This window comes from Phaenicophaeus curvirostris, chromosome 17 (assembly GCF_032191515.1).
Source record: "Phaenicophaeus curvirostris isolate KB17595 chromosome 17, BPBGC_Pcur_1.0, whole genome shotgun sequence".
Taxonomy (NCBI): Eukaryota; Metazoa; Chordata; class Aves; order Cuculiformes; family Cuculidae; genus Phaenicophaeus; species Phaenicophaeus curvirostris.
Window position 1 is genome coordinate 10,189,340 of NC_091408.1, and position 19,685 is coordinate 10,209,024.

Genomic DNA, 19,685 nt, shown 5'->3' on the forward strand with positions numbered 1-19,685 from the left:
GCTGTCTGCTGCAGAAGGTAGGGCTGAAATGCTGCTCCCTTTAACTCCAAATACCCGGAGTGTAAACAGGAGGGAGGAGCTACCTCAGAGTTCATTGCCAGCACCCACAGAAACCGTGACTGCTGTACCGAGTCAGCCCCGTGCACCCTGGTGTGGTGGGAGCTGCAGGGCTGTCCCTTACCCCTCGGGAACAGGAGCACCAGAGCCAGGGAGGTGAAGTCTGTGCATCTTTATTGTGTGCAGACACACACCCGCCCTTCTGCTCCCCGGGCCGCCAGACAACACCCCGCACTCTGCCCGTGCACACAAATCGCGTAACAACAGCGTCAGTGGTTATGGTTATTATCAATTCCAAACTTTACTTTTTAATAGAAAGCAGGGTTACTCTATATTTTTAACATGACACTTGGCTAATTAAAGAAAACCAAAACTAATCTTTTGCACCTTTAAAAGTGAACTTTCGGCCAAGAAAACACAATTCAAGCAATATCAACGGGGTTTAGTGTCTCTACAGGCACTGCGTGGAAGAGCTTTCTTCACAACTGTGAATGATCAAATCGCTACATAAATTGCTATTCTTTTTTTAATAGCCCAAGTAAATACATTGTTAGAAAAATGATTTCTTTAAGATGCAGCACAACTGGACTAATGCACATCAGGTAACACACAAAATATTCTTGACCAAACCAAAACAAAATTACAGAGTGAAAGGCAAGGAAGGGTGTTGGGGGGTGTGGGTGCACCAAGCAGTGATACACATTTAAATATTAAAAAACAGAAAGCAAAGCTGAAAGGTAAAAAAGACAAAGAGTGTTTGCGTTGGTCTCCTGGCCTGTAACAAACTCTTAGTGAAAGGGCAGTGGCACCGTAGGGCAGCTCAGGAAGGACCCGGGTGAGAGCAGCAGCTGCAGGCACAGCCACTGCCACAGGAACGTGGCTTCACCGTGGCATGAGGCGGCCGCTGACCAGCTTTTCCAGAATGACATACACAATTTACATTAAATTATTTAAAAAACCAAAACTGATTAAAAAAAACCAAGCCCAAACAGCCCCCCAACCCCTTTAAAGTAAAACTAATAATTTGGGACCTAAAAAAAAGTCGTTTGAGACCACAACGACTGCTGCATCAGAAAACTGGACTGAAAAATCCAAACCCTTATGAAAATATCAATGAATTAGGTAACCCAGCGGTTGTGTTTGGTTTAAATGTCTCCTCTTAAAGGACCTCCCCGGCCCCACAGCCCCCAGCCAGTTTTCTGGGACAGCCCAGCATGGCCGTCACTGGTGTAAAGCAGCTCTGTTCATGGCCAGCTCACTGGAGATTGACTGAACTGTAACAAAAGAGCTGAACAAATCTTCTGTTAGAACAATTTTAAAACAGGAATGCTCTTCCCCCAGCGGAGAGCTATCGCACCAAATAAACTTAGAAAGAGAGAGAGACTTTAAAACACGTTCCCTTCAGAAAGCCCAGAAGAAAAACTATTACTTTGTGTGCCCATAGTAAGTGGATGCCACTTCTTTAAAACTTCTATTTAGAAAAAAAATTAATTAAAAAAAAAGGTTACAGAAGGCACTATTAAGCTTGGAAAAAGCATTAAGTGCAGTGTTTTAGGTTTGCACCAAACGAGGAGCCTAGGAAGGGTGCTGTTTGTGTACCAGCAGTCACTCTGCATCCTGCAGCAGCTGTGGGGCTCCCCTTTGGAAACGCGGCCTCTGCAGTGTGAGACCCCCGGGGAACGGAGCGGCTGCTCCCGCGCCTGCTGGCAGGCAGAGGCTCGGGGCACAGAGAGCAAGGAGGTTCCACGCTTCCCCATACTGTGTGGTGCTGCAGAATCCAAACCCGTCCCTTTCTGCCAGCACGGCCCCGGCAGATTTCAGTTTCCAGAACAGATTTAAGCTGTAATGGCAGACGGGTTTTTCCTTTTAACTAGAGAGCTATCGGCATGACGGAAGCCTTCTTCCAAGCAACATGACAACCGTTAAGCTTGATGGGGAAAACTGTCTTGGGTTTTGAAAAGCATCCTTCAATCTCGGCATCGTGCTGTCGAAACACGTCACTTAAAGAAGGCTCCAGAAAGAAATTACTGACTGCTGTTACCAAACCTCGCTACCACATCGAGACCAGAGACAGAGGCAAAAATATTTGTAGTCCTTACTCCTCTCTCTTTACAGTTGGGAAACAAGAAGCCACATCCTGGGTCGCTGGCTGTCACTCTTAACATGTTACAAATGAGACCAGTAAGGATTGTGGCTGGTAAATTTACTGAAGTTATTGCTGATGTGCTTTTGTGTGATAACTATTAGATCTGCTCGCCTTAAAAGCTTCTGTGGGGAAAAAAAAGCTACATTTTGAGGTTTTTTTTTAAACAAATCTTCAAACTAACATTTGAAGTAACTAGTCATTTCTGTAGTGCCCCTTTACTAGAACACGGTGTTTTAACAGCCTCAGAACAAGCGCAGACTCAAGGTTTTCTGTGTAACAGGTATACACACACACACACATACAGGCAAGTGTCTGTGGATATTCAGCTGTCTCAACCAAACTGCTGGCAATAAGCACTTACTTTCTCTTTACGTGCAGGATTTCCCAGTTGCACTCGGTACTGGAAAGCTGTAACCACCTGGGCTCCGCTCTAGGCTTTTTGCTTTGAGCATTCCCCCTGCAACTGGAAGAACATTTTACTTCTTGCCCTCGCTTCTCTCTCCTAAGCTCCGTGTTTACTGATAACGTGCTTGCGCCAGGCTATCCAAGCAAAAGAAACGCAGCTGAGGGTTAACAGGTTTGTTACAACAATGACAACTGGTGCTAGTGAAACGTCACCTCTAAGTAAAGGTTCGGCTCACGGCTTTACCGGCCACAGGAGAGTCCTAGCTACGGGACAACCGCACTGCCACTGACTTCCTGTGGATCACCAGAAATCTATCTCCTATGTGGCATAAAGACATATCATCAATTTTTTTTTTAACATACAGTTTTCCTCAATTGAGGAAAAATACAGAGCCAAGTACAAACCTCATGTCACTGCAGTAACATTATATTTTTTTTTCCTCCACTCTAACAATTAATTGAAGTCCCAGAACAACGAATCCCATCTTAGTGGGCAGGAGGCTCTGAAAAATATTGCAGTTTTAACAGAGCCTGGTTGACACAAGCTGGACTGTAGCGCCCAGGACTCCCAGGGTCTGGAAAGAATGAGGCGGTGTTGCCGTATTTCCCTGGACTTCCTGTTATGGGGCTGTTTCTTCCGGAATTAGAATACGCTGAAGCATTTGGAAGGCCAGCAGCGATGGTTTGGGACTTGAATCTTGCCTTGAGTGCTGGACTTGGCCAACTGAAAGAAACAAAAAGTCATTTTGCATTTTGTTAAGAAACAAGGAGAGGGGGACTTCCACTCAGTATCACTTGCAGATCTTAAAAACTGTGCAACAGCACAATGTATTGTGTGTAATGTTGCCTCATCAGCAAGATGTCTTTTGCTCCGTAAATGCATTCACGCATTTCAGAAAGCGAGAAGAAACACAACCACCCCAGCCGTCCATACAGGTCATTTGATGGCTCTCTGTTCCTGCCCTCGTTCCAATCTGTCGCGTGGCACTGGGTCAACTGTTTCTTTTCCGAGACCTTTATCAGGACTATACAGACTGTGGGCTGCCTAAGCAAGGGGCTCTTCAGCATCCTGACCAGTGTCTGCCACAATGGAAATAAATCTTCAGGTTAATACAACTACCCAGAGAAGCCACTTGTATGAAAAATGTCGCTTTGGGCCCTCTAAAGCAAGAACATTCAAAATAAAACGTGTGAGCAGCGTAACATGGCAAGAGCGTCCCAACAAGTGCAGTTTGCTTCCATTATCTGTGCAGTGAACTATGACATCCTCTCTAAAATCGTCACACACACCGTTGTCCACACCAATCATTCCTCTGGACTGGGGTAATTGAGGATAAAAATAAAAATAGTAATAAAAAGATTCCTGAAGCTATTAAATGCACTGTAACATCACTCTGCACAGCCTCAGCATCTCAAAAGCAACGCACCACTACTGCACAGCTTCCACCACAGGGATGGATTGCCAACTAAAAAACCCTTGACTGCTACGAGCAATGAAGGATCCAAGGACTCAGTGATAAACCCACTAACTGAGACATTTGCCCACTGGAAAATACTCATGTTCTTGAGACCTTCACCTGCTACCTGGTTTGTGCTGCAGTCATCTGGAACTGCAGTGGCATGGAAGGAATTTTGCTGCAGCACCAGTAAACTCTCCATGATAGACACATGTCAAAAAGGCTTGGGGATTAATTTTGGACACACATTAACATTGTATTAACATTAGTTAATACAATTGAATACTTAAAATAAGGTTTTTGTGAGGAAAAAGGCCTGACATTCTAGCTATTCAAGCGGTTGGGCAGCTGACCCGCTAAAAATTTTATTTCAACTCATTTGATTGAATTTGCAGAAATACCTTTGCCTGTCAGATGAAGAGTACGACTGCACCGCATGTTTCCATTTGTAAATAATCGGGTATTTCTGTGGATCGATCTCCACTGCTTCTATTGCTGCTAAGACGTCACTATCCAGCTTCGAGGGCTGCTCCCTAGAATATAAACAGAACTAGATGAAAAAGAACTATGTATTTGTTTAGGCAATAAAACATCCCGATTATTTTTTGAGACACGCAAACAAGTTTTGATGCTCCTCCAGAAACAGATTCTCTATGAATTGTTTCCAGCAGGCCCACAGATAAATGACTGCCTGTTATTACACAGCAGTCTCATAAAATTTTTGAACATTTCATCTGAGGACATCCCAAGAGTGCAGTGAACATTGTTCATCTCAGCCAGGCTCACCACAAAGTCACATCCTGTTGGGTGAATGGCAAACAGCAAAGCTAACCAAAATGATTTGGTAAGAAAGACTTCTCCTCCTCTTCCTTCTGTTTTAGACAGAGCACTCGGGTAGTTGCAAGAGAACTGCATAGCTCAGGTACAAGCACTGATGCACTTTAAGATGATCATTCAAGGCTGACTGCAACTAGTGTTGCTTAGCATTACATCATCTCAATGCTGCTGTCAGTGGTGATATAAATAGCACCTGGTTTGGTGTACATAAACCAAAGGACAAATAAATGTTGAAAAAGAAGACTCTTACCCAAGCAGGAATAACTTCTTAGAACTGTCATTTGTGGGTGAAGCCTTCAAAAGAAACTTCTGGGAGGAAAGTTCTTGATGTTGTTGTGCCTCATTAGTCTGAATTCCAGATTCCATGGACAGCATCTCCTTTCCCAATGGTATTTTCTGCTCTGTCATTAACTTGGTCTCTCCAGGTTTACCCGTAACCCTTGGCTCAGAAGAACTTGCTAGGGAAAACGTGTAGCAGGTCTTATCCAGACGGTCCTTGGATGCTCTCACCTGACTTGTTCCTTCTGCCAGAATATGCTCATTCTCAGTTTTTTCAGTGATTTTATTCGAATCTCTTACAACCTCTTGTTCTCCAAATGACAGGCTTTCAAATCCTGACATTACATTGGAAATAGGCAATACAAGGCATTCTTCTCCATCGTGCAAATGCCGCCTGTCACTCATTATCCTTTCACTGGACACGGGATTACAAAACCCATTTTTGCCAGAAGGCGCTGCCTTTTCATAGTGCCTGGGGTGATCTGATGCTTCTATAATGTTTGCTGTACGCCCCATTGACAAGATGTCGCACTCAGCGTCTCCAATGGCATCAATGCTAGGTTCTTTGGACACGATAGGCTGGCTGATATTCCGTGCTGCATTTTGTCTGTTTTTAATTTCTTCTAAGCTCATATCATCATCATCATCGTCCAAAAATGCTCCAACAGAAATAGAATTGCAGCACTTTTTACTCTTGCCTGTAAACAATTTTAATAAGAGCAACACAAAAAGAGACTTTCAACAGACTGGCAATCAAATAAACAGGGAAGAAACACACAATCCTTATTCCCTGTTCTATTTATTGAAGCCCTCTCTAATTTTATTTATGGAACAGCATGAACTAACCTCACTGAAGCTACAAATGCAAAATGACATATTGCGGCTCTATCTTTTTTGTGAATAACCTTTTACACCCCAGTCATTTGAGAACTCTATTTCCTACATTTCTCACTTCAACCATTAACCAGCAACAAGGGATAAGGTCAGGATGAAGCAAAATAGAGTAGGAAAACGTTACTGATACAGAACAGCTTAAGTTTCCATCTCTTCCAAAGCACAAAGGCTTATGACTAGTCCCATGACTATCCTGCAGGGTCTTGTTGGCCAGGTCAGTCCCAGTACCAGAGCACCTTCAGACCTGTGATCACAGAGGAGAGAAGGAAGGAGCACAAAGTCTTGGGACTAGCGTCTGCCTTCCATTAACGCATGGCAAGCAGTGGTCTAAGAAGGTATAGACGCTTTCCTGGGTCTTGCTCAGGGTCTGTCACACTCGACTGTAAAGAATTACTCTTTTATTTTAAGTAGTTATTTATTCTGCATCTGTGGATTACAAAATTTTGTAGTCTAAGATGAATTCCTAGATGCTGCGAGTAAAATTATACTGATAATAGAGGTTTTCTTACAAGAATTTCATTTGGGGGGGCTACAATCAAATAAGAAAGATAAAGAACATCCACAGTGAGGTCTCTTCTAATTCCCCTACATTCAGTGTTTCTTGCACTTTTTTAAACACGATAATCAGACTGTTTGGGTAACAGGTTAATAATAGCAACCACAACAGGTGAAAACTCCCTCCCCTGGGCACCAAGCTTTTTCCCTCTCTCTTCCCTAGGCACAACCTGTTGTTTGTAGCATTCGCCCTTTTCTTACCAGAAGGATGTGCAGTTTTATATCTGTTGCAGGTTTCATTTTCCCCTGTTTCTTGCTGAGCCTTTTCGCTCATTTCCCGATGACTCAGGTACTCTTCTAACTTTCGTAACCCCTCCTGGGAAGACAGATCAACAAAACAGCCCAGAAATTCCCAGTATTCAACCCACGGGAACCCCAGTTCATGAGCTAACTCCCTGCAATAAATAAAATAAAACGAATCATTTGTGAAGACATAATTATTAGTTTGACAATAACTTTTCTGAACACATTTTATCAGCTATTAATAGAGGTAAACGTGCAACTAGGCAACACAATTCTGCAACAATCAACACTCTGCAAGAGCGATACACACATCCTTGGTAAACACAGTATCATCTAGCTTCTTCTAGAATAGTTTTCAAATTTAAATCTTGCAGTTAGCACAATAAATATTGCTATTTTTAAGCTGAGTCTAGACATCAGATAGAGATTAAACCCCACTAACGGCATAATTGGAATGATACTCCACTCAATAGCTTTTTTTATTTGGGAATGGGAGAAGGCGGGAGGAAGTGAGGGGTTATTTTAAAGAAAGAAATCTAATCAGCTATTAATGAAGTATGTTTTTTTCCATGTATTGCTGCTACAAGGGATTTTAACAGCAAGGACATCTACCACAACACACATTGCTGCTTTTATGAAGCAGAACATTTGTAGCAGGATCTTTTCATTCTGCTACTTTTGTAATGATCTGTCACTTCTACAGGAAAGGTAAACTATGTCTAATTTTAGATCTTCTGACAAATTAGGCAATGATTGAGAAAAGCATTCTACACACACCATCAGTAACAGTTAAAATACAATAAAAATCCAACTACAATATACTTCATAGATATTTCTGTCGGTAACTTTCGCTCTATGATTCAGTAAGTAATAACCGCACTCCCAGCACAAGACTTTTGCTTTTAATTGCTCTGCCTATTGCTATTGTTTGATACTGATACTCTTTTAGATACCTTCCAACTCTTTCAACACCTCTGTCCAGATCAGATTTCCTGACATTGTGAAAGAAGCCAGCTCTCTCTCGGGGTGGAGTCTTCCAAAGCCTGCGAAATTCTTCGGCCTTTAAAAAAGCACAAATAATTAAAAGCAAATAACCCCCACAAGCCGAAGCTAACGTGGTGCTGACTAAATATCTCCCGATGGTTCTGGAAGACATCTGGCTGTTTGCTGTCTACATGTAAACAGCGCAAGTTCTGCTACAAGGACTGCTCAACTCTACCTAGGAAGAATCTCACGTAGGATCTAAAGTTAATCCTCCCAGTATCGCTGGTTATTTTTATCTCATAACTGCTTATTAAAAGATTAAGGACCATAATGTATCACCACCTTAAAGTAAACTATAGAGATACTAAGGCTGTCTGGTTTTAATTTGCGTGCAGTAGGAAACAGGCACGGCTTATAAACTTCCCATGTCATTATAATTTTATTTAATGATAAATGCTCCCTTGGTCACCAGTTTCTAGGATGCAAATGTGATGGTTTTATTATGAATATATTTAACTCCACAGACTTGCTACCATTATTAGAATATACTCTTGCTGTACATTTTGAAGTGTGAGTTTCAACTGCTAAAGGGAATAAACTAACAGATTTTTATAAAATCCCAAGCTTTATGCCTTTATATGTCAAAAATCAGCAACAACAACTAAGAATTACATTCAGACATTAAAAGTAGCTGTCAGCAATGAAAATAATGCATTGTTTACACACTAGGTAAAATCTTTCAGAGTGTAAAATGTACTTATGTTTATCAGGTGAACAGAAAATTGACCAATGAGCATATATAGAAGAAAAAGTATCAAGCATTGTCGTAAAACTCAGTCCTGGAAGAATTCAAGCATTAGGTGACACAAGCCCTCAACTGCATTTATTTGCTATTTCTAAAGCTATCATACTTCGAGTATGTTCATATTAAACAATTGAGACAAAGAAAGGCCTATAAATTTATAGTATGTTTAACTGGTATCTAAGTATCACTCCTGAAAACTAAGACTTTTCTCCTCTACAGCCAATGCGTTTGCAAAATTACCCCAACACCTACTACGTGGCGACTGGTTTTTCCATTCAGAAAAAAACCCTAATTCAACAAGCAGAAGTGATAAACTGCTGCTAACATCATTGTCAAGTTCTAGAAACAAGATAAGGATATAGTTAAGATTTTTTTAAAACTGATTCATAGCCACAATTTGTTTCAGATTAGAAAGATAGAGCAATTATCTCTAAGACAACGGAAGGTTTGTCAGAGTGCTCTCTGAATAGATTCCCACAGGAAAAAGAGTAGAACAACTTTCTTTCAACTGAACTTCCACTCTTCCACTTACACCAGATGTTTCTGTGTTTTCAACAGCAAAAAAATATTTACAAGTGCTGTGTTTCTCTTACTCTGTGAAGGAAGATCTGTCTCAAGAAAGAGAGTGCCACAATCTCTAACAGCAGCAACCTACACCATACAAAGGGAGATCTTCTCATGGCTTTTTATTAAAATAAAAGGATAAAACAGCATTGGAGTCGTATGAAGTTCTCTGCTTACCTTTGAGGGGCTCATGGGGCCTGCGAAAGCTCTTATTGACAACACTGGATCTTTGGGGCTGCCAGTGTATTTAGATAAAGTTCTTTGCGGGCTGTCATCAGTCTGATCAGGTGACCATGGCGCCCCAATTACCGGGGCTGAAGAATTGTCTTCTGCTCTCAACAGTGGTACATAGTATCTACCTAAAACAAATAATACAAAGCTTTCTTTGGAAGTTTATGTGACATTAGCCTGCTGCTCCTTCCTAGAATATCAATGAACCCATATACTTAACCATCTGACTTTAATTCATCAGTAAAACTACTTGTTACTCAAACTCACTGCTTCAGTATTTATTGACTCCTTACAGACTGTATTTTAGTACAGGCTCCCTTCTCTCTCATCCATTAATGCCGGCACTGATAGATATATTCCTTCCCTAATGATCTTCCAACAAATTTCAAAACCTCCTTTTGCAAATGCTTAAGCAAACCCACATGTAACAAAACAGTGAAGAGTTCTATGTCAAAGAAATTACACCACTCCCTGGCCTGACAAATAAATCTCTTGCTCTGTAAAGTTCTTTGGTTTGATTTCAGATTAAACTTCCTGCTTCAGGCCTGCTGAATAAAATAAAGGCCACGTTACACAGCTATGAGGAAGACCTTGTGATCCATACAGTTGGACCATGTAATTTAAAAGGCAAGAAGACTTCTGTTCCTTGTCAGTTTAGTTTCTTGTTGGTTTTCACAGCGCTGTACAGTAGCATCATTTCTGAACAGGAACGCTACAGGAAGCAAACAGAACAGAAGACAGCAAAGAGCCAGAACGCACGCCTGACACGGTACAAATCTGAATACAGACCTTTCAAGTACTCCCTTAGCTTTTCTTTCAATTCTGCAGATTTATTCTTGCTTCTTTCACAAACTACCTGTAATATAATTTTTGTTATTTGTTAGTAGAGCATGACACCAATCTCAAATCAATTGCAATGCACATTCTTTTTGAATAGCCAAATTATTGAGCTCTACCCATTCCATCCAGTACTTTCAATTCAGAGCAAAACAAACCACTAAAATACATCCAAAGCCAAAAAATGGAGACCATAAAAAAAAGGCAGTGAAACATGAAATCTAGAACTTGTCCCCAGATACAATCAACAAAGTACTTTTAATGCTATCAAAGACTTACACCAGTATCTCAAAGGCCTCCTATGCCATAGTCAGTAAATGTCTGAACTTGAAAAACATTGATTACGCACAACATTTTGGTGGTGGTGGGGACAAGAAGGGACTTACTTCTGCTGGAGTTTGATCATATTTGTTTCTTGGACTTTTTACAATAGCTGGGTGTGAGGTAAGCACATTAACAACATCCAAATTCCCAAACTTGCAGGCAAAATGCAACGGAGTATCAAAGCCCTGCAGTGGGAAAAAGAGAATATTCATATACGCTTGGAAACATGACAAAGTCAATCCCATGTATTTTATTTTGAGAGCAGGAAAAATAACTAAATGTAATGACTAATTATCAGTGCTCTTAGCAGATCTCTTCTGATCATACTGTAGAATAATGATTATTAAACCCCACAAAACTCATAAATAGTTAATTTTGTTTGTATCCCTTTCTATTTTCTTTTCTTCTCGCTTTTACATCTTTAACAGCCTCCATATTAAGACAAAACTGGCAAACACTCAGATCTTACCATTTTATCTGGTGTATTAAGGTAAAGGTCAACAATATATTGAATACGGTTCTTCAACATTGCATCGTTATCATCTGGATACATAAGCCGCATAAATTCAGGATTTTCCAAGGTGTCCAGTAATAACTGGCAGATACCAGGCTGATTTTCCTTGGCAGCAACATGCATGACATTGTACCTACACCCTTCCTGAAAAAGAAGACAAACTTTAGAATGAACTGAAGTCTCAACAACTTTCTTACGCCTGTACAATTAACTGATTTAGCTGTGAAAATACTGACGTTTCCACACTGTGTCTTATATTTAGCTATTTGTTTCTTAGCATTTTATTAGGAAAAGATGTTTACAAAACAATACATAACTACTCAGAGTCACAATAAATGATATGATTCATGTAGAGACTTATGCATCTTCATGCCCACATTATTCTTGCTATTAATAACATTATTCTTATGCTCAGCTATAGTATTTATTTACACCTAGGGCAAAAATGTGGCAAAGAAGATATATTAAGATATCATATAACAGAAGGAGATAGGAAAATGAGTGTATACATATATACGTATTACATACAAAATGTCCACAACTTCACAAAGCTGCCTGATAGAAGCAATTTGTTAAAATAAGATAGTCAGTGTCTGCTAAACAGTACCTTCTATGCAGATTTTAGAGGCAGAGCAAGTTTTGACCTGGGGTCCAGGTAAGCAGTAGGAACAGCCAGCTACAGCGCTGCTACTAATTTGAACCATTCTATTTTAAAAAGGTTGGAATTACTCTGAGGGAGATCAATACTATACAAAGACAAGACTGTTATTTCACGACTGGATAAAACTACTCTTCCTCTAAAGAACTGCACACCCCTTTTCATTAGCTCTTCTGGAGCAAAGAGTGCTCTCAGTTACAGTGGGTGACTCACACAAGACAGACAACTGCCATGTTTCTCTTAGCTTTCAGCTACTATCAATGCACACTGAGGAACTCTGCACTGCTGGAAACAAGATATCTGGAAGAAAGAGCAGGAAACAGCACTCCTTCCATTCCTTCCGGCCTACCCATCCTCAAAGCTAGAGCACTAAACCAGAACTTGGATTTTTCTGTTTTATTTTTTTTACCTGTACAATGGTGGGATTGTCTCCCGACCCAATCAGATAGCGAGGGTTGCTCCAAATAAGTTCTGAAAATGTTGTTGTATCTCCTTTCTCGACAGCTTTCCGAAGTTTAGCAGTAAGATCCTGAGTACGTGGACTTTTATAGCTGTTGGCTCTCTCCTTGTTGGCAGTTTCAGTCTCAGAGGAGCACAAGCCATCTATCAAAACACAACACCATGTTTCTAGATGAATTCTTTTCAGAGATCACTATTTACATACCTAGAACATGAAAATAAGCTTTTAATCTGAAAAGTGTACTAACTTTGCATCTTTGTTGTACAGGAGTAAAAAAACTGAGGTCAATGAGAAGACGTTTTAAAGCACTAGTAGCTAGTCATGGGGAGGGAGGAGAATATGACCTAATCTTCTTGTAAAACTGTTTCAGACTTCAACAGGGACTGGTAAATTTTATAATTATCAATCTACATCTACACAAACTTGAAAGCAAAACTCAACAAGAAATAAGAATTTTCTGAATATAAAAATTGCTTTGGCAGTTCCGTGACTACCATGTCCCTTCCATCTCGCCACTGGGAACATTGTGAAATACAATCAGTGTTCACCATTTTATTTCTGAACTTACAAACTTACTTAAGTACAGTTTTAATATCCTGTGCAATTTTATCAGTGCCTTATCGAACCTGAACATCCTGAAATCCATGAGTAAAATAAAATCCTACTGAATACAAGCACAGACTACTAAGAAAAGTCTCTACGCAGACCATTACCAACATTTCAGCTCTAGAAGAGGAACATTTTTTAGTGTAATAGTCACACAAACCAGAATGACAATTGCTTTTGAAAGTAACCAGTTCATTTTATCGTAACATAGACCATAGGAACTGTACATAGAAAGCCAAACTTCATGCTTTAACACACAAAAAGTAGTCTTTCCATAGATTCCTGAGGCTCTGGCAATTCTTTACAAAAGAAATGACAGGATTCTAACATACTCTTCTTCGGGTTTTTATTTCTGTACATGAGCTTTGGTGCTCCTTTCCCTGTAAAGCATCAATTAGCTTTACGGATGACTTTGCCAGGGACAGTATCATTTTATACAGAAGTAAAACCAGATTTGAATTAAAAAAATAAAACATGCTTTTTATTGCCTGTTTCTAATTCACTTCACATTAAAAAATGCAAATACTCATCGCTGTATCTATTTAGACAGTAATTTTATCTGGTGAGTAAGCTCTGAAGTTGCAATCTAACATTTGTTTACGCCTTGTCTTAAGCACCACTACTCTAAAGGGACTTCAATTTATTAAGATGCTTCGCCCTTTGAAGTTTTTTTGTTTTATTAGTATATTGCTTATGAAGTTGTTGCATCTTCTCTCATAACAAATGAGCAGACTCTATATTCCATCTACCGTACACAGACAAACACACTTACCTCTGTTAAACGATCCCATTTTCACTGGAGACAAACATAAAGCAGACTTGCTTGGAGATGGGAAATAATCACAAATTCCTTTAGCAAATTTCTCAGCATCCTCTCTGTTTGAAAAAGCTTTAAAACGGGAACCTTTAATCATCTTAACAGCTTGGAGAGCTTCCTTTTTGTCTTCATAAACATGTATTCTCTCTGCAACAAGATAATCCAGGTTAAGTTATCTCAATAATCTCAGATTTGTTTCTAGAAATAGATTACAAAATTCTTGGACTATCCTTCCAGCTGTGGTCTCAAACTCTTTCTCTACAGAACACTGCAAAAGAATCAAAAGCCCTTCTAAATTTTCTCTCTTGGAAAGCGAGTGGAAGAATTCTGCACACTCCAGCTAATATCAGGTGCTGTCTGTGCAGTGTTTGGCCATTCTTAGCAATCAATATCTGAATATGTTTTTTTATAGATGAGTCAGCTTCAACAAGCATGTCATATCCACATTGAAAAGCAAACTTAGGGCGTGTTCACTCTGCATAACTTTCCATGTTCTTGCGTTCAGAAAAATCAACTATGTAAATAATCCACTGCCACAGCTTTAAGACCTCTACACAGAACCTTGGATATTAATCAAATACTCCTTCCTCTCCTTCTGCATTAATGTTAACTTGTTCAAATTAAGATATCCGAACATCCTTTTTATAAGATAGAATGCTTACTACTGTCTCAGAGTAAGCAATCCTTCATGCACTATTGTCATCCTGCCACTAGGTAATTTAGAAATTCCTAATTGCACTATTCATCAATAGAATGTGTAAAAATGAACCATATTTCCAGATACCACTTGGCATTAGGACAGAAAGGAAAATATGAAATCTGTTAAAGAGATCATTTAAGTTTCAACTGATGAGAGTATCAACAGCAGTTTTGATTTGTATGATTACTTTTATTTATTCCTGAGAGGGATTAAAGGCACAGGATGAGCATGAAAGTAGTCATAGGAAATTATTTTCTTCGCCTAAGCTACATCTGGTAAAGGATCCTCAGGTGTATCAACTATTGCAGAAGAACAGCTGGGGTCTCTTACAACTATGTTTCTATGCCTCAGAAGATCCAATGAATACTGTTTAGAAAAACAAAACATTACTTCAAGCAATGGTTAAGATGCTAACGCAGGAGTTCTTATTACCTGCTGTACAGAAAAAGGTCTATTTGGACACAGTTGTAAAATGCTTGTCATTGGAAACAAAAGAAATAAGCATTTACCATTCCTTGCTAATACGTCATCGTAAACTGGACAAACACCATAATATAGTGGAGGATCTCTGGACGGTGCCCGAGTACCACTTTGTGAATCACAATGACCTGCTCCACAGGCTGGAGCTGAACAGTTTGCGTGCATCACAGCATCCTCCTCTGGAGGGTTCAGACCAACACAGTACCCAAAGTCGACCTCTTCAGAAACGCTTCCATGACCATTCACTGCCATCATTTCCAAAGCCTTCTGTGCCTCTTTCTGGCTGCTATAAGATGGAACATCACCAGTGGCCTCCTCTGACACAGGAGATCCTTCTTCCTCTGATGTTCTTTGCTGCTCCAACAATGCCTGAGCCAATTTTTTTTCAAAAATAAACCTAGTAGTTGAGGTAATGGGCCCACATTTCAGTCCTGCTCTGACAATTTCTTCTCTAAGCTCATCAGAGGTGAGCTGCTTCAACTGGGATAATATTGCATCCATTGTTATTTCACCTGTAAGAAAGGTGGAAAATAAATGAGATAAACTGTAAAGAACAATACAGCTTTTTTTCTGCTATTTAAATGCTGTACTAAACCAAGGGGAAAAGTGTCTCATAACCACTTTTCTGATTCAGAAGAGATTATTGCACTTGCAGAGAAGACAAAATATTTTTCTACTAAACACACTAAAAACTTTTTTAATGTGTTATCAGGCTTAAACCAAGAGTTTATTTCCTACCCTCTCACAACTACTCAAAAGTGTTTACAGCTTACATTTTTGTTCTCTTTGTCCTTTCCAAATTTCTTTTGAAATCCAGATCATTCATACATGAAAATTTACAACAGGCTGAGAAACAATTGATTCCTGCCAAGAAAGGAACAATCTGTGTATCTAGTGGAATACAGGAACGCGATAGCTAGTCTGCCCCAGTAAGAGGTTCAGGTTAGGCAGCATCAACAGCTAAAAGCACAGCACTATTTCTATTATTTCCCTAAGAATTTCTAGCTGAAAAAAGTATAAGGCCTAAGCATGATGCAGCAACCAGGACGGTATCTGGCCATGATGCAAGGCTGGAGATATTTACACAAGATGTAGTTTCCCAGCGCCTGTTTTGACAGCAAAAAGCCAAAAAAGGACAAAACCAGCTATCTTTCAGATCTCCCTCTCCAGCAACCAGCAGGAGCTGGAAGAATTCCTTAATTTCCAAAGGAAAATCCTTCTCTCCAGGGATACTGGAAGTCCCCAGCTCACTTCCCTTGAGTGATCCCCAGCTCACTTCCCTTGAGTGATCCACGCACTTAACAGCTTCTGCACGGTCAGCAGGAGGATACCGGCAACAACACAATGCGCATACAAATTTATTGCTGTGAAAAACAACTGAAACATAAGATGTGCACAGCTCAAGAATACAGAGAGCTTTAAATTTTTTTCATCAGCTACTACATCCACATATCTCCACAAAGGCCGTGACTTTTTCCTGCTGTCTGCTACTTGGAAAGGGCAGCTCCAGGGCAGAAAGGATTATGTGTCGTATCCCTTCAGCTTGCCTTCCCCTGCTCCTTACACTGACCCCTCCTTCGCTACCCAGCCAGTTTATGGATTATCCTGGCTTGGATAGGAGCGTATGGCACTTTTAGGACTTTTTTCTCCATTCCAACTCAAGACGACTGGAACACACATTTGCAGCTTTTCCACATGAAGTGGTTTCTGGTTGTTTTCTTTAATCACGCTATGTTTGGCATAATACAACTCCTAATTTTACTCTATTACAGACAAAGCAATCTCCCAAGCATGAACCTGGAATTTTTAGTTAAATCTCCTCAAATGAGCATTTGTGGACACGTGTGGCAGCATGAGAAATATGCACAATTGATGAGCTCTGCTCTAGGAATAGGGTGCACAAGCAGCCCTTGACACAAGTCAGAGCATCCACTCTGACAGACAACCTCTGCCTGGGAAGCTAACAAAAGGTTTGAACGGGAAACGGCTGCACCCCAACACACCAGGGATGCAGCACTCTAAAACCTGGATTCTCATAAACTTAATTATTTATTTTGTCAGTATGTACAAACTCAGAAGTCTTTCCAAAATTGCATATTCATCATAGACTTGCAGTACAGGCAAGTCCTTTATTTTTCCACACGTGCTGCCAACAGTAGCATCACAGAATATACCAACAAAGGACTTGATCATTTTGCTTTTTAATTTACCCAAGGATTAACCTGGTATAGAAGCAAACTCTTCATATATCAAAAAAAAACCCCAAACAAACCAACAAAACGCATGGAGCAATTTTCCTAACTTTTAGCAATCATCAACATAGCCAAGGAAAATTTTCAGCGGTCTCTGACTTCAAAACTCTTACAATTCTAATAACGGGAAATACTATGGAAAAGAAGTTAACGCCACATCTTAAGCAGGTTTTCTAATATTACTACAACTTCACAGCACGTGAGTTTACGGGTTGTTTCTTTGAGGGTCATTCCCTTTGGGAATTGTTTCTTGGGTTTTTTTGTTTTTTTAATGTCTGAATGTAAACATCTTGTTCAAGAACACCCACCAGTCCCACAGTATTTCATGAATATTAACTAGAAATGCACTGAAATTATGGGAAATGAATGTGTTTCAGCTTAAACCCCCCCCCAAACTGTGGCAAAGCCACAGCTTATGCTGCTGAGCTACGTCCCCAAAGTATTCTCGCTCCCGTATGATTCCTGAACCTCCAAGCAACCTCCTCGTTAGGATTATCTGACTTGCTCACAAAGCTGCAAAGACAGATGATAAAGACCTTCTTTTTTTCATTCTTAATCACATACTTTTTAATAAATGTGATGCCGCTATGATTTAATCAAAGGATTAAACGTGGCCCTCAAGCCAATTGTAAGAACACCAAACTTTGCTATTCTGAGGATATTTTTTTGAGATTGTATAGTCAGATAAGCACAATATAGATTAAAAACCAGAGGCAAGAGAGTTTATTACAGAAACAACTGAACGAAAACACTTTGAAAGTGTCAAGACATAAGATAATATCTTAATTCTCTGGTATCTCACGTTTTGATAGGGCTTAGCACCTAAAATTTTCTTCTGCAAATATGTAATAAAAACTACTTATTTCACGTATCCATTACAACCCAGATACAACTAAATCAGACAGCAAAATGATGAAGCAGACCAGCAGTGAAGGAATTAATCTTTGGTTAAAGATCTCCTGTTAGCACAAAGAGTTTTCTACAATAAGGTTGCTGTGGAAACAGGAAAAACATTGTTGGAATGATTACACAGAACTTTCACACAGTATGTTTGTGTTCCGACATTAAACCTTCAGCTAAAATGCATAAGCATTTATTGATTTTAAACTGCATCACCTATTTGGATCTGTCCAAAACAAAAGGTGTAACTTGAAAACATGAAAAATCGCACCCCGCGTCTTCCAAGAAAATCCTTGAATCATTTGCTATAAGCAGGTGCAAAAGGCGATAATATTTGAGTCTGAAAATGCATTTTATGTAACTTCAAATGGCCCAGAGTACAGCCAGCACTGGTGGAGCTGCCTTCTTTTCCAGTTTAGCACACAAGGCATTGCAGGTTACCTTTAACAGCTTTACAAAGATGAGTAACTACTGTAACAACAGCCACACGCTCCAGATTTCTCCCAAATCTACCAAAATCCGGAAGAATGAGCAAGCCGAGTATTTTCCCTCGTGTCACCGCATCGGTATGAAACAGCAGAATCTTTTCCCAATAAGATCAAGACTAGGGCCGAAAGAACAAATGACTTATTTTTATGGACGGTATATCCCTACACCTCAAATTTTTCACTAAACATACAATGGAAGAAGAGAAGCCTCCCAGGTAGGAAATAAGGGGGAGACATCCCTGCTCCCGGCTCCCTCTCGACAGCATCCGTTGAGGACAGCGCGGCGGCGGCCGCACGCTCAGCCCGCACCGCCCGCCGCCTCGGCCAACGGCGACGAACAGCGGGGCCAGGAGGGACCGGCTGCGAGGAACGAGCCACGGGAAAACCGGGATTAAAGGCAAGGGGCGGGGGAATCGCCGAGGACTGGAAACGAGCGGGTATCATCGCCGCAGGCAGGCGGGAGGAGCGGGGCAGGGCAGGGGGCGGCCCCCCCCGCCCCGTGTCTCTCACCTGGGCGGCTCCCGCCGCAGCGGCGGCTCCCGGCGAGCGGCGCCGGGGAGGAGGCGGCCACCGCCCCGCGGCCGCCCGGCCTCCTGTCCAGCAGCCGCAGCAGCCAACCCACGGCGCCGATGACGGCGCAGGCGGCCAGGAGCTCCCAGCCCGGCCAGCGGCCCCAGAGGGAGCCCCACAGGGAGCCCCAGCCGCCGGCCGCCCCGGCCCAGCGCTCCATGCCCGGCGCCGCCGCTGCCGCTGTCCTACCGGGGCGTGGCGGAAGCTGGAAGGCCCCCGCCCGCGCGCGCGCGCCGGGGCTGCCCCGCCGCTGCCTGACGGGAAAGCGCGGCCCCGCAGAGCCTCCCTGAGGGGAAGGCGCGGCCCGGCGCGGCTGGCGCGCCTCTGCCCCGCGGTGCGCGCCAGGGGGATAAGGGGCCAGGGGAGGAGCGCGGGTCCGCGCCCGGCCTGGCAGCAGCCGTCGCGGGGCCAGAGGGCAGGGAGGGCCGCGACAACAGCCCTTTTTTCTCTCTCACATTTTAATAAAGTGGGGTACAGGAATCTCTCCCCTCGTCACGGCCGGGGGCTGCCTGCAGAAATGTCACGGCCGTTTGAATTGTTCCACGTTGCTTTCGGGGTGGGGGCTCGTGGCGTTTCTTTCCTGCTGCAGCCAGCAAGCTGAGGAAAAGTAAAGGTGATGGAA

At 41.6% G+C, this 19,685-nt stretch overlaps 1 protein-coding gene across 1 annotated transcript; it reads right to left on the bottom strand.

Annotated features, from left to right (window-relative positions):
• Nucleotides 1–214: 214 nt before the first annotated feature.
• On the bottom strand, nucleotides 215–19,251 carry ANKLE2 (ankyrin repeat and LEM domain containing 2). Its single transcript, XM_069871375.1, has 13 exons — nucleotides 19,004–19,251; nucleotides 14,883–15,365; nucleotides 13,629–13,820; nucleotides 12,200–12,393; nucleotides 11,088–11,276; nucleotides 10,681–10,803; nucleotides 10,243–10,313; nucleotides 9,404–9,581; nucleotides 7,827–7,933; nucleotides 6,832–7,025; nucleotides 5,153–5,879; nucleotides 4,467–4,598; nucleotides 215–3,332 (listed from the first exon to the last, which is right to left on the bottom strand). Exons 1-13 carry the CDS (start codon nucleotides 19,221–19,223, stop codon nucleotides 3,095–3,097), a joined length of 3,048 nt encoding a protein of 1,015 aa, XP_069727476.1. The 5' UTR covers nucleotides 19,224–19,251; the 3' UTR covers nucleotides 215–3,094.
• Nucleotides 19,252–19,685: the final 434 nt, after the last annotated feature.

Excerpts from the sequence above, each read along its gene's own strand:
- ANKLE2 (XM_069871375.1), bottom strand. The coding sequence starts at position 19,223 with ATGGAGCGCTGGGCCGGGGCGGCCGGCGGCTGGGGCTCCCTGTGGGGC. Across the intron at positions 15,366-19,003 it reads CTGCGGCGGGAGCCGCCCAG|GTGAAATAACAATGGATGCA; the intron begins GTGAGAGACACG and ends CCTTTCTTACAG. Across the intron at positions 3,333-4,466 it reads TCTTCATCTGACAGGCAAAG|TTGGCCAAGTCCAGCACTCA; the intron begins GTATTTCTGCAA and ends TGTTTCTTTCAG.